The sequence below is a fragment of the Mauremys reevesii genome, linkage group 5 (genome assembly GCF_016161935.1).
Source record: "Mauremys reevesii isolate NIE-2019 linkage group 5, ASM1616193v1, whole genome shotgun sequence".
In the NCBI taxonomy this organism is placed as follows: domain Eukaryota; kingdom Metazoa; phylum Chordata; order Testudines; family Geoemydidae; genus Mauremys; species Mauremys reevesii.
The window spans coordinates 32568374-32595603 of record NC_052627.1 but is presented as its reverse complement, the minus strand read 5'-3'; the positions used below and the strand labels follow the sequence as shown (position 1 = coordinate 32595603).

At 39.9% G+C, this 27230-nt stretch overlaps 1 protein-coding gene across 1 annotated transcript in view; it reads right to left on the bottom strand.

Moving 5' to 3' along the window:
• Positions 1 to 1001: 1001 nt before the first annotated feature.
• INTS12 (integrator complex subunit 12) overlaps positions 1002 to 27230 on the bottom strand; it is a 33460-nt gene continuing 7231 nt past the window's right edge. Inside the window, exons 2-7 of the mRNA XM_039540198.1 lie at positions 21789 to 21952; positions 20103 to 20255; positions 19396 to 19583; positions 10455 to 10614; positions 7492 to 7644; positions 1002 to 3606 (exon numbers count right to left, since the gene is read on the bottom strand). Of these exons, the coding sequence (XP_039396132.1) occupies positions 3025 to 3606; positions 7492 to 7644; positions 10455 to 10614; positions 19396 to 19583; positions 20103 to 20255; positions 21789 to 21944 (1392 nt within the window). The 5' untranslated portion in view covers positions 21945 to 21952 and the 3' untranslated portion in view covers positions 1002 to 3024. The remainder of the gene's footprint in view (positions 3607 to 7491; positions 7645 to 10454; positions 10615 to 19395; positions 19584 to 20102; positions 20256 to 21788; positions 21953 to 27230) is intronic.

The window sequence follows — 27230 nt, the reverse complement described above, 5'->3', positions numbered from 1 at the left end:
TCGAGGTGAGCTGCTTTAGTGGTATTTCAAATTGGTTAGCTATCTCAAACTAGCTAACAAAAACAAACAAATAAACTATACACTTTTTTTTTTCTAGTCCAGACAAACCCAAAGCAAACCACATAATATGAAGTTTCAAGGTTTTGGGCCCTCACATTTATCCATGAGCAAAACTATAGACATGTTCAGAGGCTATGCTAAGACCACTTGCAAATTAGGATTTTGATGCTTTCCTGCCAGAATAAATTTTACCAATGAAGTAAATGCTTTACTTAGGAGTAAACTTGCTAATAAATAAATCTATTTTTTACATTTCATTTCATAGTATATGTGCCATTTCCACAGAATACCATTTACAAGAAAGAAAAATTCCTTGTCTGCACAAAAAAACTGGTTTAATGTCTCCACCCTCTGCCCTATGTTGTCATTAAAAAACCTTCTGTGCTAGAATGAGGGTGGAAATAGGGATGATTCAGAGGCCATACACATTTCTTATTATCTGTGCTGTTACTCAAACTATTTTGGCAGCTTACAGACAATAAAAAGGAGAGAAAAGAAAATCTTTATTCTTTCAGGAAATAGTACAGCTGAAAAAGAATGTAAGTTCTACTAGCACCTGACAGTGATTTTTCTTTAGTTCAGTAAATAAAACTACTACTTGAGAATCAGAAGGTCTCTTAGCCCTTGTCTTTTCTAGGAAAAAGCTGAATTCAACATATCACACATTTTAAATCATCATCATGCTTGTTATGATGGAAGGTGAACAGTTAAGGGGATTGGGGCCGCATTTCCTTGGCTATGCTGACATGTTATTCCCTTGCAACAAGCAAAACTTGTGAGTTTTGTGGCTGGTAGATAAAGCGTGGAATACTTAAAATAATCTCATGATTTTAGGTGCTTTAGAAATACACATAAGAAAGCTAACACTTGGCATGTCTTCTTTTCTTCAGCTTTCCCTTCCTCACATCACCAAAACACAAGAAATTGAATCAATGGCTTACACGTTTGCAGCAGCTGGAGAAAGTAAAGTGTTATAAGTGTTTAATTCAAGATCTAAACCTGCAGACAGTTGTCTCTACCACACCGTCACTTCTATTTTTTCATTCCTCTTAAAACCAGAATCTTTTAAGGTTTTCTGTAGCATCACTGAACTCAAAGGAACATTCATACTTTGAAACATTCATTTTGTATCTGCTCCTCCATTTTTTTCAGGTGAGGGAGCCTATATGTCTCTTTTCTAATGCTCTTGCTCCCCTCTGTGCCATGGTGAGTTATGGAAAGAAAGAAAACAAGGCTGCTAATAAGCTTCCTTGATAGCTGAAAATGAAATGCGCTCTTTCAAATGGCCACTTTCAATCGAAGTATATATGTTTAAATAGTTTCTTCATGGAATCCATTTCAGATAATAGTTTTCCCTATGGAATTTTCTCATTTGGAATTTCATTAATTCTGCACAACTTCTCCATTGAAAACTCACTGTGAGAGAAATGCTTTAGCCTCAGGAAAGTAACAGGTTAACAGATGTATAATACTTATATTAACATGCTGATTAAACATGATAATGCATCAAGTATAATTCATGAAGCGTATATATAAAAATGTGTTTCCCTACATATAATACTTACAAATACTGAAGTTTGAGTGTTTTGAGCTTAAAAAAAGGAGCATGTTATGTTTTAAGACCAGAAGGGACCATTATGGATAATTCAGTCTGACCTCTCGCATAGCACAGGCCACAGGACTTCCCTGAATTAATTCCTGTTTGAGTCCAATACCTGTGATTTAATTACAGCACATCTTTTAGAAAAACATTCAATCCTAATGTAAACCTCATAACAGAGAATCCACAACAACCCTGGGTAAATTGTTCCAATAGTTAGAATTATTCTCACTTAATTTTTTTTGCCTTATCTGTAGTCTGAATTTATCTAGCTTCAACTTCCAGACCTTCCATTTTATTTCTCCATTGTCTGCTATATTAAATAACCCTCCATTATCAAAATTATTGTTCCCCATCCCCATGTAGGTACTTATAATTAGTAAATAACCTCCTCTTTGATAAGCTAAATAGATTCACTCTTTGAGTCTCTCACTAGAAGGCATGTTTTCCAAATCTTTAACCATTCCCGTGGTTCTCCTCTGAACCTGCTCCAATTTTTTAACATCCTTCTTGAAGTGCGGACCCCAGAACTGGACACAGCATTTCAGGAGTGGTCACAGTAGTGCCAAATACAGAATACAACTTCCTTAAAGGTTTTTCATCAAACTTCCCAAAGTCAGTCACAGACACCAAACAAAGTTTTGTTCTCAAAGGAGAATTGTTAGAAAGTTATGAACATGTATAAACAAATGTAACATCATAAACCATTCTGAATCCTTAAATATAACTAAGGTTAAGATTTTGTCACAGTTATTTTTAGTAAAAGTCATGGACAGGTTGCAGGCAATAAAAATAAATAAATAAATAAAAATTGCATGGGAGCCATGACTATCACTAAAAATAATGGGGAGAGGAGGGAAGGAAGAAATGACACCTGGAGCCCCATGGAGGGAACTGACAGCCCCAGCCCCACTGCCATAGGGGCTGAGGCAGTGGCACAGCCCCTGCTCCAGCTGCGGTTCGGGGGCTCCCGGCTCCGCCCCCACCCTTGACAGTTGAAGTCGAAGTCACGGAAATCCAGTAAAGTCACAGAACTCATGACCTCCGTGACTAAATCGTATCCTTAGTTATTAAATCACCACTGGCAAATGCTACAATACATTGTCTATGCAAACTTTAAACAAATAGGAACAAATGTTTCTTCAAATTTGAGAAAGGGGACATGTTTAGTCCGCTAGATCTGAAGCATACAGTATATTTACAGTCTGCTGTAGATGGAGAAAATATACAGATTTACATTGTTAAGCATATTATAGAAAAAAAAGCCAATCTAGAAATTAGCTGCATGGATATTTATTAAATGAATTATGTTATACTTCACATATATTTTTGTTTTGAAGAAACAAGATTAACAGACAGCTCTGTTACTTCTTCAGTTTCTTTTGGGCAGCCTTCTTCTTGACCATTTGTAACCTTTTCATAGCATTGAGCTGTGATTCCTGAGAAGTCGGGCCCTTTAGGGACAGTGACTGATTGCCAGAATCTGCACTTGATTTGCTGGTGCTGCTCCCGCTGTTACCTGTTGTGCTACTGCTTCCATTCCCACTATTCACCTGGCTGCTGCTGCCTGGGGCCGTGCTGCTAGGACTAGGAAGACCTACTTTGCTGACATTGTCACTGCTCACTGAACGACTCAGACCTGTTTTCCCCAAGGTCAGAGGTGGAAGAGGTTTTAGTTGAACAGGGTTTGTGGTGTTGTTACTGGAAGCTATTTTTGACCCTAGCCCTGTTTTCGATGTTGTTAACCCGGACAAACCCACAGGTTTCTGGTTATTAGAGGAGGCTGCAGGTTTTCCGCTGGTACTCTGTGCTGTTGATCCCAGTTTGGTGGTTGATGGACCGGTGGAGGAGGTTTTGGCTGCAAAAGCCGCCCATCCAGTAAGGCCACTGGTTGCTGAAGAGGAAATGCTGGTACCGGTTGAGTTCCCCGAAACTGCTGCTGTGGTCTAAAATCAATCAATCCTATATTAGTAATGTTTGAACACATAGCAGGAATGGTTCTGATCAGACTTCAGTTTCAGATTCTTTACACAAAAATATCCATTAGACAATATTCTTATATTTCATCCTGGATCATCTCACCCAAAAGCAACACAGAGAAAGGAAAGGAGACAGGTGCAGAGCCTTTGTCTTCACTGAAAATGAAGTTAGTATTACCATTTCTTTCCTTTTTTCTAACCAGAGAACAGGACACCATATGGCACAATGATCCTTCACTAAACTACATAAAAAGACAGTCTATCTGAAGTAATTAAAAAGATCAACACTTGTGAAGTATAAATGAGAAAGGCAGTCCACTAGATTGTGTGTGATTCTGTTACCTGGAGCTGCTTTTTAAGAAAATAACAGATGGTCTATCACATAATCAGACCTCAGGCAATGAAAATAATGCAGATACCAGAGTTTCTTGAACATTTTATAAAAACAGTGTTTCCCCCCAGCCCTCCTGATTCCTGTCCGCCTGTACCTTCCATGCCCTCACCACATACACACTTAAACTGTCCACAAAAGTTACTAGATTTGTTTCCATTTAGTGTTTCTGTTAATGCGCTACAATAAATAATACTCAGCACTTCATCTTAAAATAGCGTTAAACCAGTAATTAATCTTCATAACACCTCGTGAATAGTTAGCCTTTGTTTACATTTGAGGAAAACTGATACATGGATATTAAATAATTCACCCAAAGTTATTCAGTGAGTCTGAGTTAAGGCTTAAGGGTTCTCCCCTCCAATCTTCTGCTCAAACCATATTCCTTCTCCTCCCCACCAGCACATCCATACAGTTTCTAAATGCTGAGAATTATGACTGAAATTAGGCATTGATCCTGCAATTATTTATGCGAGTAACTTTTCAGATGTATAAAGTTATTCACATGAATACTTGTTTGCATCATAGGCATCATATTATCCATATGGGCTCCCATACATGGAAAGCAGTTAAACATATGAATAACTTTATGCACGTGAATAGTTCTTCTGATTTCAGCATGCTTAGGCTTGGTCTACACCTAATACTTACATCAGCACAACTCTGTTAGCCAGAAAAAAACAACCCCCTACAGAAAGAGTTATGCCATAAAATCCCCCATGTTGACGCAGCTATTCTGACAGAAGAATGCTTTTGTCAACATCACCAACATCACTTGGAGAGATAGTATTCATACACCAGCAGAAAAACTTCTTCTGTCATTGAATGCTGCAACTACACTAGCTATGCTGGCATAGCCCCCCATAAGGTAGACACTGTGACACTGGCAGACCAGGTGCCAGCTCATTCCAAGGCCACTGGGGCTCACTGAATGCTGACAAATGCCTAGCTGGAAACCAGTCTGGCTTGCCTGTGCGTTAGCATTGTTAAAATAGATATCAGAGTTACAAGAATGTGTTTAGACTTCATGAAATGCTTGTAGGATGCTGCATGTATTAATCTTAATGATAACATCTGTATCCTATGTTATAAGGTGATATTTAAGTATTTGCTCTAGAACTATAAAAATGCTTGCTAACACTGTAAACCCCACAGTCAACAGACAAGCATTACCAGGTGTGAAATACTACAAGAGGTGTCATCTCCTCCCCCCAAAAAAGAAGGTCTATAGACACCAATCAAACTATTGTGGAGCATCAATGAACAAAAGACTTATTTGATTGCTTCCCCCAACATCCATGAAGTGGGTACCCATACAAGCCCCTCATCCCACTGCAGCCTGAACGCTGGGGGAAGGGAATAAAAATCCCCGTTAAAGAGAAATTGTGATCACTATGTTGCTTGCAATTCAGAGAGGGCAAAATTTTTAAGCAAGAGCAAGCTCCCCAAGCTGATTGGTTTGGATTAGCCCTAAAGGATATATAGAGCTTGCATATTATAACAGCTACTATTATGTTTTGGAACATTCGTATGTGTATGTTTACCTACTTTAACCTTGTAAATAACTCTTGTTTCTTTTTCTTAGTTAATAAAGCCTTAGTTTATTACAGGACTGACTGTCAGCACCGTTTTTGGTAGGAGATCTGAGGTGCAACTGACCTGGGGTAAGTGTCTGGTCCTTTGGGACTGGGAGTAACCTGAATATTGTTTTGACTTTTGATGTAAAAGATCATCTGTCACAAAGGCAGGCTTGCCAGGGTGGCAAGGTAGATCAGACTGCCCAAGGGAACAGTCTGTGACTCCGTAGTAAGGCTGTTACAGAGTCTGTGGAGCTCTCACTTGTTATTTGGCTGGTGAAATCTAACTATAGAACATACAACCCATTTGAGGGTTTGTGCCCTGCTTCTTGACAGTCTGCCCTGAAGTTGGCACCCACACTCATGGGCCACTCTAGACAGCTTGACTGACACAGCCTTACAGTTTCACACGCACTTAAGTGCTTTGCTGGACTGGGGTCATAGTTTGTTAGGCTACTCAAGATATTTATTATGCTGTTGCTGAGGCTTCTGGTTTATCTCCTTTTATCACCTCATGACAATCTTTAACACAGAAAAATAACCCAGAGAAGGAGAAACATGGGACAAGGTATAGAAGAGGAAGGAATCTCACAAATTAGATCTTACAGAAGCAACAGGGCTTCTCCAGTATCATAAGAGAAGTCTTGCAATTGCAAATGTATGCATGTTACTTAAGAAAGGATGTGAATTGCTATCCTTTCTATGAGTGTGAAGAATTCTCACTTTTATAGAAATGCCATTTAAAAAAAACAAACCAGAACAATCTACTTTTTTCCCCTCCTTATAAAATCAAAAAGTCAGAAAACTGAAAATTCACTATGTTACAGCACTACCGAATACAGATAAGGGCCTGTATTGGGGTTTTGATTATGTTAAAGAGCAAGGTGGGGTTCTGACAAGGGAAAAACAGCTGTACAAAATTTAAGCAAGAACATTTCATATATGCAATAAAATAAAAGCACTGAGGGCTTGGCTACACTTGCAAGTTGCAGCGCTGGTGGAGGCTTTCCAGCGCTGCAATTAGTAACCGTCCACAGCTGCAAGGCACATCCAGCGCTGCAACTCCCTGGCTGCAGCGCTGGCTGTACACCTGGCCAGGTTGGGGTGTAGCGATTGCAGCGCTGGTGATCCAGCGCTGCTCATCAAGTGTGGACACACACCAGCGCTTTTATTGGCCTCCAGGGAATAAGGAGATATCCCAGAATGCTTTTAACTAAATTACTCCCTTTGTTTTGTTATGCAGCCTCTCTTTGTTTTGTTGTGAACCTCCGGAGCTCCGTTTCTACCAGAGCTGCTTATCAGCTCCTGTTTGCTGTGATCAATCTGTGAACAATCAAATGAGATCCTCCTCCCTGTTGTGAACGAGCTCTGTGGAGCTCCTCCGTTGCCGCTGCTATCTAAAAAACAAACAGAGCTCCTGTTTGCTGTGATCATCTGTACCTGGCTGTAAACAATCAAATGAGAGGCAGGCACGGAAACAGCGGGGAGTCGTGTTGCCTGCAGGCTGTTTGCAATTAAGAGTTAAGACTAAGGGGTCGGAAAAATGTTCTGATTTTTCAAGTCAGGAAGCTAACACACAGTGTTGGCTCCAAAAATCCACTCTCTCTCTCTCCCCCGCTCCCTGTCACACTAGACCCCACTCCACCCTGCTCTTTTGAAAAGCACGTTGCGGCCACTTGAACGCTGGGATAGCTGCCCATAATGCATCACTCCCAACAGCGCTGGAAATGCTGCAAATGTGGCCACACACCAGCGCTGGTAGCTGTGAGTGTGGCCACACACCAGCGCTGCTCCTACACAGCTGGATGACCAGCGCTGCAACTACCAGCGCTGCAAACCGTAAGTGTAGCCAAGCCCTTAGAGAGAGAGTTTAATGTACAGCACCTTGACTTCTGTCCTCTTGAATGCTAGGAAAGTTGTTGGGGTATCCAGCTTGAGCTTAATTTCAGGTTTCTTTACCAATGGATCTTTCACAGTTGGTGCTACTGAAACTACTGCAGGAGCTGGTTTCTGAGGTGGTTTCTGAGTCTTTTGAGCCTGCATAAATAATAATTAAACTCAAATTAGTTATGTTTCTGTACTAACAACAAAGATTTAATCAGAGTGACAATAAAAAACATGAGTATTCTGAGATCACAACATTAGCCATTAGAATACTATCTTAGATGAGACCTGGAAATTAAGCATTGAGAAAACAGGTCAGGTGGAAACCCAGCTTAGATTTGTAGGGAGGTTTCCAGCTGACAGGTAGGTGAGATTGAGTCCCATACCATGGGAAGATTCCAGCAACTGACAGGCACGCTGGGTGGGACCATATATTTGAGAGGGTAAACAGAGGCGGGAGGAGGAGTCAGTAGTTCGACCTGATGGAGGAGTGAACGGCACTGGTGGATGAAGGGACAGGGAAGGAAAATATTGGGAAAGGTTATGGTTAGAAACTAGCTTCTGGGAAGCAGATTGCAGGACTCTTTTCAGAGAAAGCAGGTAAGGTGGCAGCATTTTTACTGAGGTAGCAAAAGGAAACTGTAGCCTGCAAAGGGAAAGCTGACGTATGGTAGTTTGATGGGGAGGTGAGTGTGACGTGCTGTACCTTGGGGGAACACACTATGCCCCCATGTTCATCTTTATAAAATGACTGTGTGGTATCCAATGCAAAGTTTGTCATGTTAGGTGTCTTCGGAAGGGTCATGATGCACTGAGCATGGTTGTTATAGTGATGTTATAGTAATTGTTACAGTAATGTTTTAGTAAGGTTATAAGTTATAATTTCATGTATATAGTATATATAATTTCATGTATATAGGCTGAAAATGTATCCTCATGGCTTAAAGAAAGCCCAGGCAAAAACTCTCCAAGAACAAAGAGGCAGTTCACACCTCATCAGGGCACGTATGGGACAAACAGGAACAAAGGACGCTGGCCTAGGAAACAAAAGGATCTGTTAGACTCGTGACTGAGTCACCCCCCTTCCTTTGGTCAGTTTGGAACTGCGATGAGGTAATACTCACCTAACTCTGAAAGGGGAGGCAAAGCCAAGAGGGAAGAAAGAACATGATAAAAGGGAGAGACGTTTGCCATGCACTCTCTCTTCCACTTATATCTACAGACATCACCACAATCAGCCTGTGGTGAGGAGCTTCTAAGTTTGTAGGGACATTGAAAGTGTTAAGATCAGCTTAGAATGCATTTTACTTTTATTTCATTTGACCAAATCTGACTTGTTATTTGACTTTGACTTATAATCACTTAAATTTATCTTTGTAGTTAATAAATCTGTTTGTTTATTCTATCTGCAGCAGTGTGTTTGGTTTGAAGTGTGTCAGAAACTCCCCTTGGGATAATAAGTCTGGTACATATCAATTTCTTTGTTAAATTGATGAACTGATATAAACTTGCAGCATTCAGCAGGCATAACTGGACACTGCAAGACAGAGGTTCCTAGGGTAGTGGTCTGGGACCGGAGATATTGGCTAGTGTCATTCGGTTGCACAGTCCAAGGAGCAGTTCCATGCCAGAGGCTGGGTAAGCAGTTCCATGCCAGCAGAGCAGGGTAAGGCTGGCTCCCAGAGTCAAGGATTGGAGTGACCTAGCAGACTACCTAGCAGACCAGTCCAGATAACACCAGAAGGGAACGTCACAGTGAGCGTGAAATATTTATATCGGTGGATGAGTATGGTACTTCAGTGCAATTTACTGAGCACAAGTAAGCAGTCCTGAGTTCAAAGGACTGAAGATAATCAAAGTACTAAAACGACTACTGAAATCAATTGATAACTTTCACTGACTATAGCAAAAACATTTTAAATGAGATTTTCCTAATAGAAAGGTCATTTCAACAGGTAACATTTTGCTGGGTTATCACAAAGTAGCTTCAAAATTTAACAAAATTTCTTCTGTATAACGTCGCAGTTTTAAAAGCTCTCAGAATTCCAGATGAATGAGCTAATGATTTATGTTTAGTGCAAATAAAGATGTTTTCTTACTCCAGTGGTAACTTACTTTTATGTTATTTTCAGCTTTTATAAAAATTGTTTCTAATACCAAAAGACACTTTTTACCAACAGATTTTGACTCCTTATGAAACTCAGAAGTCAACAGCCTGCTTACTAAAGAAATTAGTTAGACGCTATCAGGTTTATTTCTTATTTTGGCTTGTGGATCTCTTCTGTGCTAATCCCAGATGCTTTTGTTTGCTTGTAACCTTTAAACTGAACCCCCAAGAAAGCTATTTTGGGTGCTTGATTTTTGGAATTTCTCTTTTAAAATCTAGCAAAAGCCTAAGTTCCAGATGTATTTTCTTTCTTTCTGTTTCTAATAAAATTTACTTTTTTTAAGAACCGGATTGGATTTTTAGTGTCCTAAGAGGTTTGTGCATGTTGTTTGATTAGCTGGTAGCCACAGCTAATTTCCTTTGTTTTCTTTCTCAGCTCTTCCCCAGAGACAGGTATGTGTGAGAAAGGGCTTAAGGGTACCCCACAGGGAGGAATTCCCAAGTGCTCCTTCCTGGGTTCAAAGGGAGTTTTTTTGCATTTGGGTGGTGGCAGCATTTACCAAGCCAAGGCCAGAGAGAAGCTGTAATCCTGGGAGTGTAATACAAGCCTGGAGTGGCAAGTATTAATTTTTAAAATCCTTGTGGGCCCCCACTTCCTGCACGTGGAGTGACAGAGTGGGGATTTTAACCCTTTACAGGTAAAGCAAGCAGAAAACAGACACCAAGAGGGATTTTACAGCTAACTGGCTGGCTGGGTGGCCATAAGGGAGCTCCCCCTGCCCTTCAGTTATCACACAGCCCAAATGAATTACTGTCTCCAAATACTACTCATGTTAGACAAAAAGCTGACTCTTACCATTCTCTTCATCTGCCTAGTACAGCGGGCACAATACCACACGAGGCGAGGATCATTGACTTCTTTGTCTGTCACCTGAGGTTTATGACAATCCTGGTGATAGAGATTATGGCACTCCTGACACTCTACTAACTGATTTCCAGAAGTAACTGTCATTTGCCTGCAGAACAAACAGTTGAGAACACGTTACTGACGAAAGCACTTTAAGGTTATCTAGTCATTGTAATCTTTGCAAGGCTTAATATAAAAAATTAGAAATATGCTTACGCTATAGATACACTTTCTATTCTTGGCAAAATGAAAAAAATCCCTTTTCTACTTATGAGTTCTTCCTAACAACCATCTTACAAACTTTTTGTTGCTTTGAAGTAGACTCTAAAGAAAAGCTAAGAAATTTAGATTATTATTATAAACACATCTACAAGTCACCTGTAAAGGAAAAAGTCATTTGGTTTGTTCCCTTATCATGTATAAAGCTATGAAAAATGTTCTATTACTATTACTAGTACTATTACTATAGTATCTGAGTGCCTAGGGAACAATATTGTTGTAAGATGTTGAACTGTATTGTTCAACGACAAATAGAGTCTCAATGACAACCATTCTTATACTCCTGGGGGAATTCTGTGCCACTGTGCCCGTGCAGAATCCATGTGCCATTCAGAATTCCTCCCCCCCGTCCACAGAAAATACATTCTGCCAGAAAGGAGTTGCAATTACTCCTTTTGACCACCAAGGGCTGCTGTGGCACCAGAACAGAGAGCAGCCACTCCCAGCAGCCCCAGCTGCAGATAGGGAAGAGAAAGAGGCTGCCTTTCTCACAGCACCCTGCCCATGGGGCCAGGTCAGGAGGCACAGAATATGGGGTGGATGGACAGCATGGGGCACGTGGGGCTGCTGGGGTGTGTGTGTCACAGACTGGGGTTCAGAAGGGCTAGTCTGGGGGACAGTCTGGGGTAGGGGCTGAGTGGGAGTGGGGGTGCAGGGACAAGTGGACAGGGGGCTGCAGGGACACATGGGGAGAGGGAAGTGGCAGAGTGGGGGTGCAAGGACACCTGGGGACAGGGGGTGCAGGGACACATAGGGATGGGGGGTATAGGTACATATGGGGGTAGGAGCAGATGTGCCTGACTGAATGAGAGAAGTTAGGGGTCAGCATGGTAGAGGCTCCCTAACAATCCTTCCCCCCACCCAAAATCTGTTCCATACTTCTCCTACTCACACTCAATAACCCTCCAAGTTTACACCCAGGCTCCCTTCCAGCAATTACTTCCCTCTCGCTCAGCTCCTCTGTTATCCTTGACTCCCCTGCTTCTGAGGGAGGTGGGAAATATGTTTCTGTATTGTAGTTTCAATGAATTATTACTCATAGTTATGTATTAATATGCCTAGTAAGGAATATATTTGTCAAAAAATATTTCCTGCATTTTTGTTGTTGTCTGTAGTGCTACAGACATAGTTGCTGACAGGTATTTTAAAATAAATTACCAAAATAACAGAAACTGGTGTGATTATACTGTGCTATTTTGACAAATAAAATATGCAGAATTTTAAAATAAAATATTGTGTGGGGAATTTAATTTTTTTTGGCACGGAATTCCCCCAGGACTAATTCTTTCAGTTAAAGGAGTCAAAAAAACCCAGGATGCAAGTAGTACACTATTTTGTGGAACTTTTAGTAACCATTCTTCGCTCCCTATCACAGGCAGACATTAGAAACATAAGATAACGCCAACATCATGGAGAGATGGAACAGAAAGGAGTGGCTATGCAGTTCTGCTTTGAAACAAATATGTAAGCTGGTGATGAGGATTTAGTTTTGTGTGGGCTTCTGCTGAAAAGAATCACATTGTGTAAGTGACAAATTAGTGACGTACACAAGACTGGAAGTATGTCTGTGGTCAAATCACATTTTCCTAATGATTTCTTCTTTCAGATGACAAATCAGGCTATTTAATTGCTAAGCTGCTTTTGCTCATCTCCCTGAGGAGCAGGTACCTAGGTAACCATGGAAACTCTATTTGTGGATGGGTGGGGAAAGGTAGTACCTTTTTTCTTTATATAACAAGGAAATGAAATCAGAAGAGGTTGTTGATATAGCTGTAAGAACAATTTCTGAAAAAAATCTATTTCTTTTTTAACTAGGCTATTTAAAAAACAAAGGAGGAAATGTTTCAGAAATTCTGGAGCACGTTATTTATATTCAGGATATTTCAGAAGCCATTTGATTCTTGAAAAATAGATTGGGTCAGAACAAAGCATCTCTCTTTCAACTGCACGTGACAAGGGAACTGACTAATCTCCATATTTTAAAACTATAAAGGACAATTTTGGATGGATTACAAAAAAATAAACTTTTCATGCCAAGAAAAGTCAAGGCCTGACTTACTTTAAGCTAGTCTTTAAATCAAGAGACAGCCTGAATGGTTTTGTATCTTTTAAAAATGGAGACAAAATTAATTTATTCATTATAGTTTAGAAGGCTATTCTTGAAAACAGAATGCGGATTCTTCCTAAATGCTCTCTCTTTGACAGGACTTCAACGTCACCTGCAAGTCACGCACAACATTTTCCTTTGTAATATTTTTGCTTTTGATTCTTTAAGGTTCCCATAACTAGTGACTTGTGTTTTTTCCTTAAACATCTGTAGGCGGAAGGGAGGGCCAGGCATTAGAGCTGGGGGAAGAAGGGGGACAAACTTTTTGGCCCGAGGGCCACATCTGGGTATGGAAATTGTATGGCCGGCCATGAATGCTCATGAAATTGGGTGCTGGGGTGCAGAAGGGTGTGAGGGCTCTGGCTGGGGGTGCAGGCTCTGGGGTGGGGTTGTGGATGAGGAGTTAGGGGTGCTGAAGGGCCGGATGTGGCTCCCAGGCCATAGTTTGCCCACCTCTGCCTTAGAGGGAGGAGATTTTGTACCTCCCTCCCTCCCAGACTGACATAAAAAAAACCAAAAAACAAAAAAACCCCAAGAAAATAAAATAAAATTGGGGTCACTCTAGAACTGCTACTTGCACTCCTCTAATTTGCAAAGCTGCACGCAGCTCCCACTCTACAATAGTGTGAAAAGTGAATAAGCAGTCTCACTGTTAGTGCACGTTTCAGGGAGTTAGAACACTTCCATTCTAATGCTGCCTCTGCAGTGACTTGCTAGGTGACATTGAGCAAATCACTTCATCTCTCTGCAGTTCAGATTCCCTATGTGTAAAATGGCAACAACACAGATAGCAGTACAGATAAATTGGCAAATGACTGTCTTTTTGTTCTGTGTTTGTACACTGCCTCACATAACAGGGTCCTTGCCAGGATTGGAGTTCCTCAGTGCTACTGCAATGCAAATAAGTTATAATAATATTTGGGTTCTCCTTTTCTTCTTAATGCAGTTTAGCTAAGTGTTTCACATTTGGATATGAAGTTTTCATTAGCAGTTAGTCAAATATTACAAAGTTTCACTTTCAAAACACTATATGTATTTGCTTTACTTTACAGAAGAATTCAACACCTTATTGTTAAAATGTTGTGTTTAACATTGACACTTTTTTTTAGATTTTTAAAAGAGTCTAAACCATATTTGTTTACAGTATTCAGTATTTCTGCTCAGATTAAACAAAAAAGCATCAATGTTGAAGCGGGAGTTAATACTGGAAATCCCAGCCCTAGCAACTGAAGCCTCACTCAGTAAGCCTTAATTAAAATAAACAAACTTTCTAATTCAAGGCTATAGCAGGACACAAGTATTAGTGTCCTTGAGTAGTACTGAGGAAACAAGGACAGGTAAATAAAACATTTGACAGAGTAAGAATGCTTCTTACATTGCTGTAATAAATCTAATAAACAGCATCTTAGCTACTGTCTTAAAGTGTGGTTGGGATGTCGTGCACAGGCCTGTATTCTAAGTTGCCCCAGGTAACAAAAGTTCAACTCTGACTATTAAATATAATTTTTATAAAGGTAAGCAAAAGTTGAAGATAGAAAGACTGGTCCAAACTGTATTTTAGTTAGAAGAACTGGGATAAAGTTGTAACAAATATGGCAACTTCCTACAATTTTCTTGAAAAATCTTAGTGAATTCAGTTTAAGTATCTTTGGAGTCCATTGTACTAAATGTAAAGTTTAAGTGTTAAGTATATTTCTTGGGAAATACCTAGAGGAAAGCTAATGTAAATTCCCCATTTCTAGTTATGCAAAAAACCTGATTTTTGAAGTTATGCCCTGAGCAGAGGGCTTCTGTCTGCTAATTATCTGTGCCCAGAGACTGGTGACAAAAGGCCGAGGCTATGGCTACTCTACAGAGCTTGCAGCTGTGCCACTGTAGCGCTGCTAGTGCAGTAGCTCTATGCCAACAGGAGAGACCTCTCCTGCTGACACAGCGCTGTCCACACTGGTGCTTAGGTCAGTGTAACTTACATTGCTCAGAGGGGTGGCTTATTCACACCCCTGAGTGACATAATTTATATCGACATAAGGTGAGGTGTGTACATAGCCTGAGCTGTATAAAGAAACAGCTAAAATGGCCAGACTTTGTTCTGGTTCTGAATCTGAGACAGTTATAGACTTGTAACTATGGTGAAACCCAGTTGTGGTTTTGAAGGCTGACACCACTGCCTGAGGCTGGATTTGGGGGTGACTTCTAGTTAGCTCTTTAGCATGCATGCGGGTTCTTTTATTGTTTTTAATGTTTTTTCTGTAATGCTTTCACCTTAAGAATAAGGTGCTAGCTTTGAAAGAGCTGTGTGGTAACTTGTCATCGCTGGCAATTACACTGGGCATAGCCTTCGCAGAGAGAGTTAAGTGGAGCTGGTGGCCTTTTAGGTAGTCTGGCTTGCTGAGGATATCACAGTGTAAATAAGGGAACTCCAGTCTCTGCCGAAGAGAGATTCATAGATTCTAGGACTGGAAGGGACCTCGAGAGGTCATCGGGTCCAGTCCCCTTGCCCTCATGGCAGGACCAAATACTGTCTAGACCATCCCTGATAGACATTTATCTAACCTACTCTTAAATATCTCCAGAGATGGAGATTCCACAACCTCCTTAGGCAATTTATTCCAGTGTTTAACCATCCTGACAGTTAGGAACTTCTTCCTAATGTCCAACCTAAACCTCCCTTGCTGCAGTTTAAGCCCATTGCTTCTTGTTCTATCCTTAGAGGCTAAGATGAACAAGTTTTCTCCCTCCTCCTTATGACATCCTTTTAGATACCTGAAAACTGCTATCATGTCCCCTCTCAGTCTTCTCTTTTCCAAACTAAACAAACCCAGTTCTTTCAACCTTCCTTCATAGGTCATGTTCTCTAGACCTTTAATCATTCTTGTTGCTCTTCTCTGGACCCTCTCCAATTTCTCCACATCTTTCTTGAAATGCGGTGCCCAGAACTGGACACAATACTCCAGTTGAGGCCTAACCAGCACAGAGTAGAGTGGAAGAATGACTTCTCATGTCTTGCTCACAACATGCCTGTTAATGCATCCCAGAATCATGTTTGCTTTTTTTGCAACAGCATCACACTCATATTTAGCTTGTGGTCCACTATAACCCCTAAATCCCTTTCTGCCATACTCCTTCCTAGAAAGTCTCTTCCCATTCTGTGTGTGTGAAACTGATTGTTCCTTCCTAAGTGGAGCACTTTGCATTTGTCTTCATTAAACTTCATCCTGTTTACCTCAGTCCATTTCTCCAATTTGTCCAGATCATTTTGAATTATGACCCTATCCTCCAAAGCAGTTGCAATCCCGCTCAGTTTGGTATCATCTGCAAACTTAATAAGCATACTTTCTATGCCAATATCTAAGACGTTGATGAAGATATTGAACAGAGCTGGTCCCAAAACAGACCCCTGCAGAGCCCCACTTGTTATATATATATATATCCCAGCAGGATTGGGAACCATTAATAACTACTCTCTGAGAACAGTTATCCAGCCAGTTATGCACCCACCTTATAGTAGCCCCATCTAAGTTGTATTTGCCTAGTTTATCGATAAGAATATCATGCGAGACCGTATCAAATGCCTTACTAAAGTCTAAGTATACCACATCTGCCGCTTCTCTCTTATCCACAAGGCTCGTTATCCTATCAAAGAAAGCTATCAGATTGGTTTGACATGATTTGTTCTTTACAAATCCATGCTGGCTATTCCCTATCACCTTACCACCTTCCAAGTGTTTGCAGATGATTTCCTTAATTACTTGCTCCATTATCTTCCATGGCACAGAAGTTAAACTAACTGGACTATAGTTTCCTGGGTTGTTTTTATTTCTCTTTTTATAGATAGGCACTATATTTGCCCTTTTCCAGTCTTCTGGAATCTCTCCTGTCTCCCGTGATTTTCCAGAGATAATAGCTAGAGGCTCAGATACCTCCTCTATTAGCTCCTTGAGTATTCTAGGATGCATTTCATCAGGCCCTGGTGACTTGCAGGCATCTAACTTTTCTAAGTGATTTTTAACTTGTTCTTTTTTTATTTTATCTTCTAAACCTACCCCCTTTCCATTAGCATTCACTATGTTAGGCATTCCTTCAGACTTCTGGGCGAAGACCGAAACAAAGAAGTCATTAAGCATCTCTGCCATTTCCAAGTTTCCTGTTACTGTTTCTCCCTCCTCACTGAGCAGTGGGCCTACCCTGTCCTTGGTCTTCCTCTTGCTTCTAATGTATTGATAAAAAGTCTTCTTGTTTCCCTTTATTCCTGTAGCTAGTTTGAGCTCATTTTGTGCCTTTGCCTTTCTAATCTTGCCCCTGAATTCCTGTGTTGTTTGCCTATATTCATTCTTTGTAATTTGTCCTAGTTTCCATTTTTTATGTGACTCCTTTTTATTTTTTAGATTATGCAAGATCTCGTGGTTAAGCCAAGATGGTCTTTTGCCACATTTTCTATCTTTCCTACCCAGCGGAAACATGATGCTGAGGAGCCTATACTGGGTGCTCTGGGTGGACCACAAGGGGGGAAATATAGGTACAGTTACCTGAAATGGTGACAAAAATGTATTCAAGGCTCCCTATGTGAGGAAATATTTATAGCTGAATTCACCAAAATGTATTTTGATTGGCTAATTTTAAGGAACGAGATTGTCAGCCTTTTTGAACACTGTTTATTTGAAGGTCACTTAAAGGGACAGGTGGAGTGGAAGAAAAAAAGCTTTACCTTCATGGATTCTGCCCTCCCCACTATCTCACAGGAATTCACCGTAACACTGTTGGACCTTCATCATCCTGATCCTGAAATATGTTCTGATCTGGATGAGCCAGAGAGGGGGAACCAGATGACTTCAACACCTCCAATGGCTTCAACTAAATCCTGGATAATCACTTGAACTTTGGGTTTCTGTTTTCACTGCCTTTTGAGTGCCTTTCTAGTGTGTCATTTTCTTTCCCCATTTCATTTCTCCTCTTCTTTCTCTCTCACCTGTTTAATAAGAATCTGGCTTAGATGGCCCAGGGAGTTCCATCTTTTGCAACAGAGCTATAAACCCGTAACCAAAAAGGCTAGCTAAAAGCAATGCCTTAACAAGCCTGACAATGGTAAAAGTTTGCCAAGTCATGAGTGGCTAAAAAACATATGCTGGGCTTGTGCTTCTCCAGCAGCAATGCTGCAAGTGAAAATCAGCTCCACAGACAAAAGCTGTGTTTTCTTTCTTGGCGGTTCTTTTACTTCTTCTGTGCATGTCTTTTGTCTTAAAAGAAATGGGATCTGACTTCATGGACAACAGCAGCAGCAACAGCTCAAGACCATCTAAACTCATTTTTTCTCTTTGCCCCTCAAAAGGACAGGTAATACCATCATTAATACCATCTAAAAAGTCTGTCAAATAGGGGTAAAAGACTCTATTCAGCTAAAAGGGAATAATGTAAATTGTTAAAATGAAAGCTTTACTTAATACTTTGCATTTCAAATGCTTTAACTGTTTTTCCTTCTTTTTCTGTGTCTTTAATAAAAGATTAAAAAAGACTTTCTCCCATTTATAACAATCATCATAAAAGTCTGCAATAACTTGACACAAAAATTCAAACCACAATTAAACTGTTTGAAGTTGTAACTGCAACAACTTATCCATTGTTGGACCCGAGATACTCCTTAATTAACACAGCAAGAGCCTGAAAAATGACTGAATAAGTAAGTAAGTAAATAAATAAGATAAATTTTCTTATTCAACAACTTTGATCCCTATGTGAGTGTGTATTCACAAAATACATGCTTGCTACTTTTTCCTTCTACTAGCCCTGCAAAGTTTGTACGTCACCAACAGAATTGTCAATTAAATTCAATTTCAGTCATTATTAGTGGTGAAGATGCATAAGTCAGACAAACCCATCTTGACTCATGAATTCCAAGATAAATTTTCAGGGCTGGCCATTCAAAAAAACAAAACAAAAACAAACCATTTTTACTTGTAAACCAACTGAAAATCATTTTGGAAACATGGAAAAACAAACATAATATGTTATCAATGTCACTTTTAAAAAACACTTCTAAATAGACCCTAACTTGAAGTGCACTGCTCATACGTAGTGATTAACTGCCAAGTTTGGCTACCAATATTTAAAATTAATACTTGTTGTGCTATATTTATATACTGGCTACTTACGATGTTCAATGATTCTCCCCCTCCACCCAAGATGTGCAGAAGTCTTACCATTGGCAAAACATTGTTATGGTAAATAATTCCTCCAAAGACTTGATATTTGTCTTACTGTGACTTAGATATTTTTCTTCTTAAAGACCTCACGTTTCAGGAAAGCATCTGTATTCAGGAAGTCACTTGCTTAAGTCCCATTGAAGTGCTTTCTACAATCAGGTCTAAGATTATTTATAAAATAAAAAAACCTCTGGTCTAATTTGATATGGAGACACAGAGATGACAAATATAGAACTAATTTGTCCATTTTCATAGAAGAACTCATAGAAGGAGTGTGTGTGTGTCTGACAAAGCATGAGTCACTTACCGGCAAACAACGCAGGCTAAGCCCATTTCCATGGCAAAATCATCAGCACTGGTTTCATCAAAACTAGACAGATCAGGCATGGATAAATCCTTGCTAGTCTGGACTGTGATAGGGGACGAACGAGCCTCTTGCTTCTCTAGCCTGGGTTTCTTTGGAACATCAACTCCTTCACCAATTTCCACTTTCATCTATTAAACACCACACACAGAGATGGTGAAAATGTGAAAAGTTATTGGTTAGTTGTTATCTAAACAACTAACTGGCATTAATTAATTTACAAATACAAGTAGGTAAATTATGCACTGTGGATCTGCACAATACAGCTGGCACCCCACCAAAACATTTGTGAACTAAAAGCGTAGAAAAGTCATCAGTTGTACAACTCACAATGATTTGTAAAAGGTTCAGTGGTCTTTTTTTTTTTTAATATAACAGTTTATTGATTCTTCTCCTCCCAACGAAAAGTAGTATATAAAGACATTTGGGAAAAGTTATGATAAATCCTCTGTTGTACTGTCGGGTCTGTGCTAACTTATGATCCTATGGAGTGAGAGGTGACATGCTGCAGATGCAGCTAAAATGAGTCAGAATAGCCAAGTTCTGCGTGAACAATTTGGTTTTGGATGAATAATAATTTTAAATTCAAGCACAAAAGGAGCTCTTTTAGTCCACAATTATTTCAGTATTAGAACCAAAATTGGGCTTACTTTATCAGCAGTCCTCTTCTCTGTTTCTTTTTTCACCTTTTCTGTTGTGATGGGCTTGCCATTATTGTTGCCTGAAGGCAGACTGGACAAAGCTTTAGGCTCCTGCTTACTGGAAACTGGCTTGGTAATAGACACTTTGGGTTGCTCTACTTCCTAAAAAGATGAAAAAAATGCTGATAAACATAACACATAAGACACTTGCTACTTTGCAACTGCTTAGGTCACAAATCTAGGTAAGCATCACATTTTCTATACACTCATTTAAAAAATGGCACAACATTGTATAACCAGTTGTATAACAAGTGTTTCCATTTTTTTATCTTCTTAGAGGTAAATATTACTGGGATCTAGAACAACATTAACCAATCAAATCATATATGTGAATAAGTGTACCGTGGCCCTCTGGAGTGAATTCTACCTCACTTCCATCTCCTCTTATTATTCACCTTTTCAGAGAGAGGTTTGTTTATTTTTCTGGATACCTAAGTGCATCTTCCCTTTGGAACGTTAATATCAAAGGCAAAACTTTCATACTTCCAAAATTCACAGCCACAATGAGCAGATATTTTCAGATAGCTCTGATGACAAAATTCAATTTACGTAACCATATATAAATTGGCTTCTGGTGTCAGTGAACATCAATATCTCATTCCTTCTGGGAGGAAAATATTGACCTTTGCTTAATCTTGGTCAATATTTACCTCTTGGGTCAATAAATCTTGATATGCATCTCAACACAAGTCAATAACTGCTTATTTGTGTCAGTGATGGATAATAATCCGGTCAATTTTGAACATAAGTGATTAAATTAGTCCCCAAAGCCAAAGCAATATGTGTGAAAAGCAGAGACTGAGCAAGGTGCCATGACTGAAATTTCAGTTACTTTGGGAACAAGAAACCACAACTGGGCACTTAATACAGGTTATCCACTTGGCAGTGGAAAGCAGTAGGTTAATGGTGGGGTCCCTTTAATATAATATTCTCCATCTTAAATAGTGTTTAGTACTTGTTAGCTTAATGCACTACTGGAAGAAGCTCAGACACTACAGTGATGCTCATGTTATAAGAACCTATACAGAATAGAACATGAGACACAATTTTTTTTTCATTCGTCGGGTGTGCTAGTTGTTTTGGTTCTGGAAATCATTTTGACTTTAAAACCTGCCCCTCAACTTTTTTTCTTCTTCTTGCCGCATACAAATTAATCAACAGAATGTACAGAAAACTGATGTGGTTTTACCATTATCTGGCTACACTGCTTAAGATTTACACTCATCAACAATAATTACCCTGCATTTTTATGAGCTTTTAGTTCTAATTTTTGATTCAGGATGGATGAGCAACCTGGTACAGAAGTAACAGACATACCACCACCAAAGCCAGGATAAAAGTATTCAGAAAGCACCATGTTACAAAGAGCCCCTCCCACCCTAACAGGGAACAGCTCTCTTCCAGGACTAGACACTGTGCCACTGAAGTCACTATGAATTTTTCCTTTAACATCAATGGCACCAGAATCAAATGCATAAAGGTCAGTGATCAAGTAATAACATAGGTACTCTGCAAGTCTGTTTTCTCCCCCTTTCTGACTCTCATAGTTCTTCAGCTATAAAACTTGAAACAGGAATAGCTGGAGCTTTAATACTGCATATAAAAATGACCTACATGTTCTATTCATGTGAATACCTTTTGTGAAGGACGATAGCTTGAATCAATTCCTCTGGCCAAAGACTCATCAAGCAGAGCTTTTAGCTTTTCAGCAGAATCCTTACTCTTTGAATGCAGGAAGCCCAGAGCTTTCAAAAAGATGGGATCAAGTTCCAGGTTCACTGTAGCAGCCATAGTAGCTTCTTTGAAAGGAAATGTAAAAGAGGACATTGAACTTTATTCATGTGGAGTACAACTCAAATGACACAACAGCTAATAATCTCACAGACAGCTCTTTTCAGGAGAAGAAATGGACACATTATTTATCACATCAGTTCTAGGCATAGATATGAATTTAAAAAACAAAACTGATAAACAAAGCCACAAAAGCCAACTACCTTCCACCTCCATTAGGAGACACTGAATTTGCTGTCTTCTAGAAAGACAGAGTAGCAGCATCTTATCCCACAGCTGAAGTAATGTCAGATTCTGAATTTGGCAAACCCAAAGTCAGAAAATCAAATGTGCTGTATTGATGAGAATGCAACGCGTATTTCAGAATATCATTATTCAGAACATAAGCAAAATTCAAGTGTAATAAATTAAAAGTGAGTGACAGCTTTAAGAAAAGAAACTAATAGGCTGTAGATTTCCTCCTTATATAATAAAATACTTAACTTTCATTGCATGCACACTGCATTTCATCTGGTTGCTTACTAACACCAACATGTATTTGGAAAAACAATTTTCTTTGCAGACACAATTTCACTTTTCAGAACAATAGCTTCTCATTATAACACCTAGAACAGTTACGTCACAATTTTTGGTTTAAAAAAAATGATAAAATCCAGATGTCAATGGCTTAATTTTAACTGACAAAGCAAGGAAATTAAGTATCCAGGCTATTATTTGTCCAAGTTCTTTTGTGATTATTGAGTACATTTGATGACAAGTAAAAATTATCTAGGGTTTGAGATGCTACAATATACAATGAGGTGAAATAAGGGAAAGGGACAGAATTAAATTTAAAATGTCTTTTCTTGATAGCAGCAATTTTTTTCCACATCTGAGTTTTCTCTGCTCAGTTAAGCTACATAACTAATTCTTTCTACCTAGATAAGCAAGGAGCTGTCAGTCTCAGCAACATTAATTCCAGGAAACAGCAATTACATAAGAGATCCTCCTTACAGAAGAAGAAATTCTCCCAAATCAGCAATATATCTTTATTATTTCAGTTTAAGGAAAGCTACAGCAAATAAGGCTTTCAGTCTTTTCTAAAAAGCATGAGATGTAAGTATTCCTAATCCCTTTTATCATCATGCCACATTTATTGGGATTTCTTATTTCCAACCCTATAATTTAGAAAACTCTTTTAAAAGAGCGTTCATGCCACTCTCCTAAAAAGTACAGCTTGGACATGTACTCTGGTTCCAGCTTGCAGAGCCTTGCCTGACTGAATTCTTTTTTATGTTAAGCACAGTGAGAATAGTGAGCTTTAACCTCTCTGGACAATCCACCAGCAGTGACAAGCCGCTCCATCATTGCTTGCCTGGAAGTCTCCAGGAGTCTTTATCTCATGCTGGGCTTTCACAAGACACTAGAGAATCACTCAACCAAGATCATCAAGGAGTTCAGCATATAATAGACTTCATAAGGATTTTATCAATGGACCCAACAGAGAGCTAAGAATTCTATTCAGAACCTTTTCTCTATTCCTTAATCATTGCTTCTTGTCAAATCATATCTCAGTGGCCACAGAACTTCTACTAGTATCTCCTAAACGCCAGTAACTCTGGTTTTGTACTGATCAAGCAAAGACTACAGTGTAAGCCCATCTCAGGGCAACTCAGTTTTGCTTTGATGTCTATAAAAATGGAATTCAATGCACATGGAAAGTGGTTATCCTCCTCTCTCATACATCCACCTATGGTAACTGCTCAGGCCACTCTTGTGATCTGTGGGCTGTATTACCTGCTCTTTTTCTTTGTTCAGTATTTACGGTCTGCGTTTCAGTAGCATACACTGTATCTCTAGGTCTCTGTTAAATACCCAAAGATATAAAGTATGTGAGATAACAGAACCCTTATCACAGACATTGGAATAATGCACTGCTTGAGGAACTTGAAGTTCCTTTCTTGTGAGTTTTCCTGTTTACAAGTCTCTATATAACATATTGACATAGTCAGAACAGATATTAGTAACCAGCCAAACTCAGGATGCCGTCAGGCTAAATGTGATTTCTTGAATTAAAAGAACTCTGAGAAAATGACTACGAGCAATGTTGAGTCCAACAGCACAAGGACAATTTTGTTTTCTAACAGGTAACAGTTCGTAGATCTAATTCTAACTTCAGCTTTTAAGAACTCCACTGTCAAGGAATTGTTAAAAAAAGAGCACTGTTTGTGTTCAATCCTTTGATCTGCATACCATGGCTTTCTATCTCTCTTCTGACCTCAAGGTTAATATCATAATAATGCTGCATACCAGTACTGTCACAGGTAAGAATTTGTCTGTCTCTACTGTAATCTCGCATTTTCAGGGGGTTTATAAGGCTATTTAAAATATGCAGAGGCTGAAACTTGGCACACAAGGGCTCAGCATGAAAATGAATTTTCAATTTAAAAAGATCTATTTTGTTGCTTTTTAAGATAAAGAAAGTGGGAAAATTTATTTACCAGAGTGAGATGCTCATTTGCTAACTTAAAAATGGACTTGATCTGCAAAAATAAGGTTGATGATCTGCTCTCCTTACATGCACAGGTCTCTTACCGGAACACAAAAACATAGGAAGTTTTATACTGGCCCACTGTCTGTCTGGTCCAGCATCTTGCCATTTACAGTGGCCAGTATGACAAACGTTACAGTAATGAAAGAAAGGACGATCCAGTGGTTAGGTCACTAGACTGGGGCTTGGCAGACTGGGGTTCAATTTCCCCCTCTGTCACAGACTGCCTTGAGCCAATCACTTAGTCACTCTGTCACTCTGTCTACACTCACGGATTATTTGATTATTCTTTTTTGCATTTTGTAAAAAAGAATTTTTAAAATCGAATTGGAAGCGGCCATACTAAGCAAAAACAAAAAAATCGTGATGTGGTGTCGCGGTCGGCGTCGCGTCGATTTCCTTCTGGTTACTGCACTGGGCTATTCTAGCTATCCCCATCCCGCCCATAACCTCCCCCCTGAACTTTCGGTTGAGATCCCAGATCCTGATGGGGCAAAAAAATTTGCATGATTGTGGTTCTGGGTAAATGTGTCAATGTCCTTCTCGTCTGGGAAAGCCTGGCAACGGCACAAGCATTCCGCGCCTTTTTCCCTGGATGCCTGGCAGATGCGCATAGCATGGCAATCATGGAGCTTGTTTTGCGTTTTGTGACTCTCACCGTATGTGTACTAGATGCGCTCACACAGGCGCGCAGCAGATTCAGAAGCATGCTTTTTTTTTTGCATGCATGACAGCAGATGGTTACTAGCCATATTGCACCATCCACCCCTTCCATAAATTGGAACTGAGGATGATCATGGCTACCAGTCCTTTTGTTGCTGCTGCTGCTGCCCATGCCCCTGCGATCAAGCCAAGAGAGCCACTAGCCATATTGCACCACTAGCCATATTGCACCTTCCCATGTTTTGTACATAAATGGCCCTGGATAGAGGAATGGGATAGGAGACTCTGGGCCACATCCCGACTGGGGCCATATCCATGAATGGTGAATGATGAATGATGAATGATGAGATGAAAAAGTGCCCCTGGCGATCATCCAAAGCGCGAAAAAAAAAAAGGGGAATCCTCCTCCAGTCTCATAATATCCTTAAATTCCAAAAAAAATGCCTAGTACTAAGAATAGAAAGTGCGTAGGAGAGACCGTATCATAGATAGAACTAGAAAGAAGCTATGATCTGTATGCTGGAATGCTATTCTTACTGTATGTTGTATGCTGCTTCCCCAGTCTTCCCTGCCCCTGCTCCACTTCCGTTTTCCCAGCCCTCTTGGTGTGTTTTAGCATGTGTCCCCCACTTGTGTGATGAACTAATATTAAATGCAAATATAAGAGGAATAACCACTGAGTGAGAAGTGAGAAACAGCTGCCAGCTGCTATGAGGCTATGATAGATCAGACAGATTGAGAAGCAGCAGGCACTGATAGAGCAGCCCAGTTCTTTACCTGCAGGTCAGGGGCAACTTCTTCTTTTGGGGCTGGTGTGCTCAGCCTGTTTGCTATGAGCTGATGGTTTGCAGCCATATGGCCAAATTCATAACAGAAATACCATCCACAGAAAAATTATACCAAATGCTGCGGCTGCGGTGGACGGTTACCATGCCTTTGCTGATTAGCAGAGATGGATTTCGGGATGGGCATGATGGATATCAGTCACCTGTGAGTGCAGGATGAGTGAACAAGGGGGAACAAGTTGAGCAGCATTCAGTAAAGAATCCAGTAAATTCAGTAGAGATCAGCTTTCAGAAAAGAGTCAGAGGATTTTTGGGTGGGAGGGGGTGGTGGGGTGGGTGGGTGGTGGGGTGACCCAACATTTGCCCTACCCCCTGAAGCACTGTGTTTGAGCCAAGAGAAAAAATTTTTTTTGGGAGCAAGAAGAATGCAAATACTTCAGAGTCAGGGGATGTGGCATAGCACCATTCAGTCAGGCAGTGAGCATCCATTTGATTCTTTGGCTTTGGCTTTGACTCCGCAGCTGCAGTGCGCTGCTATGGGGCTTGTCTGTGATTTTTTCTGGTTTCTTCTGTATTTTTCATTGATGTAACTGAGCGCTGATAGAACGGATTTCCCGGATTTGGATTTTTTTACATCTTGACCAGGATCCGACCCATCTTGATTTGTTTTGACATTGCTTTTTATTTTGATGTGCCGTGCTGTTATGAGAACTTCAGGAATTAAAAGTTAAAAATATTCAGTTTCCCAGCGGGGCACTGCTTGCATCTGACCACCAGGTTGGTTACCAAGCGTCCACTCACACTCAGTGCAACACTATCGATGGAGGCCAATATAATACGATCGATTACCGTCACTAACCGGAAATACCGATAACAATAGCCATACTACACCTTATTAGGGAGATCGTAGTGGAGATTTAAAGAAGCATTAAAATGCCATAAAATTAAACCTAAAATGCCTGGTTTTGTTTGGCGTTAATTTAAATAAATGCATAAAACAGTTTCCGCGCCTGAAAAGTAGTGTTAACACAACACTGTAACATCATATTGATATATAAAGTCAGTGAAGCAATGTAAATAAAGGTAATGAAAGTGATATATAAAGTATCTACTATAGTATAGTATAAAAAATAAGTAGTATCCATAATGGTAATAACCCCATAATGGACAATTATGAAATAACCTCCCACTTTCACTTGTTTGAGGCCTGAGAGAGGCTTTAGTGAAAGGCTAAAAAACACAAAAACCAAACCAACCAAACCCTAAAACCCCAAAATTCCATTACCCTTAAATAAATATATTCTATTC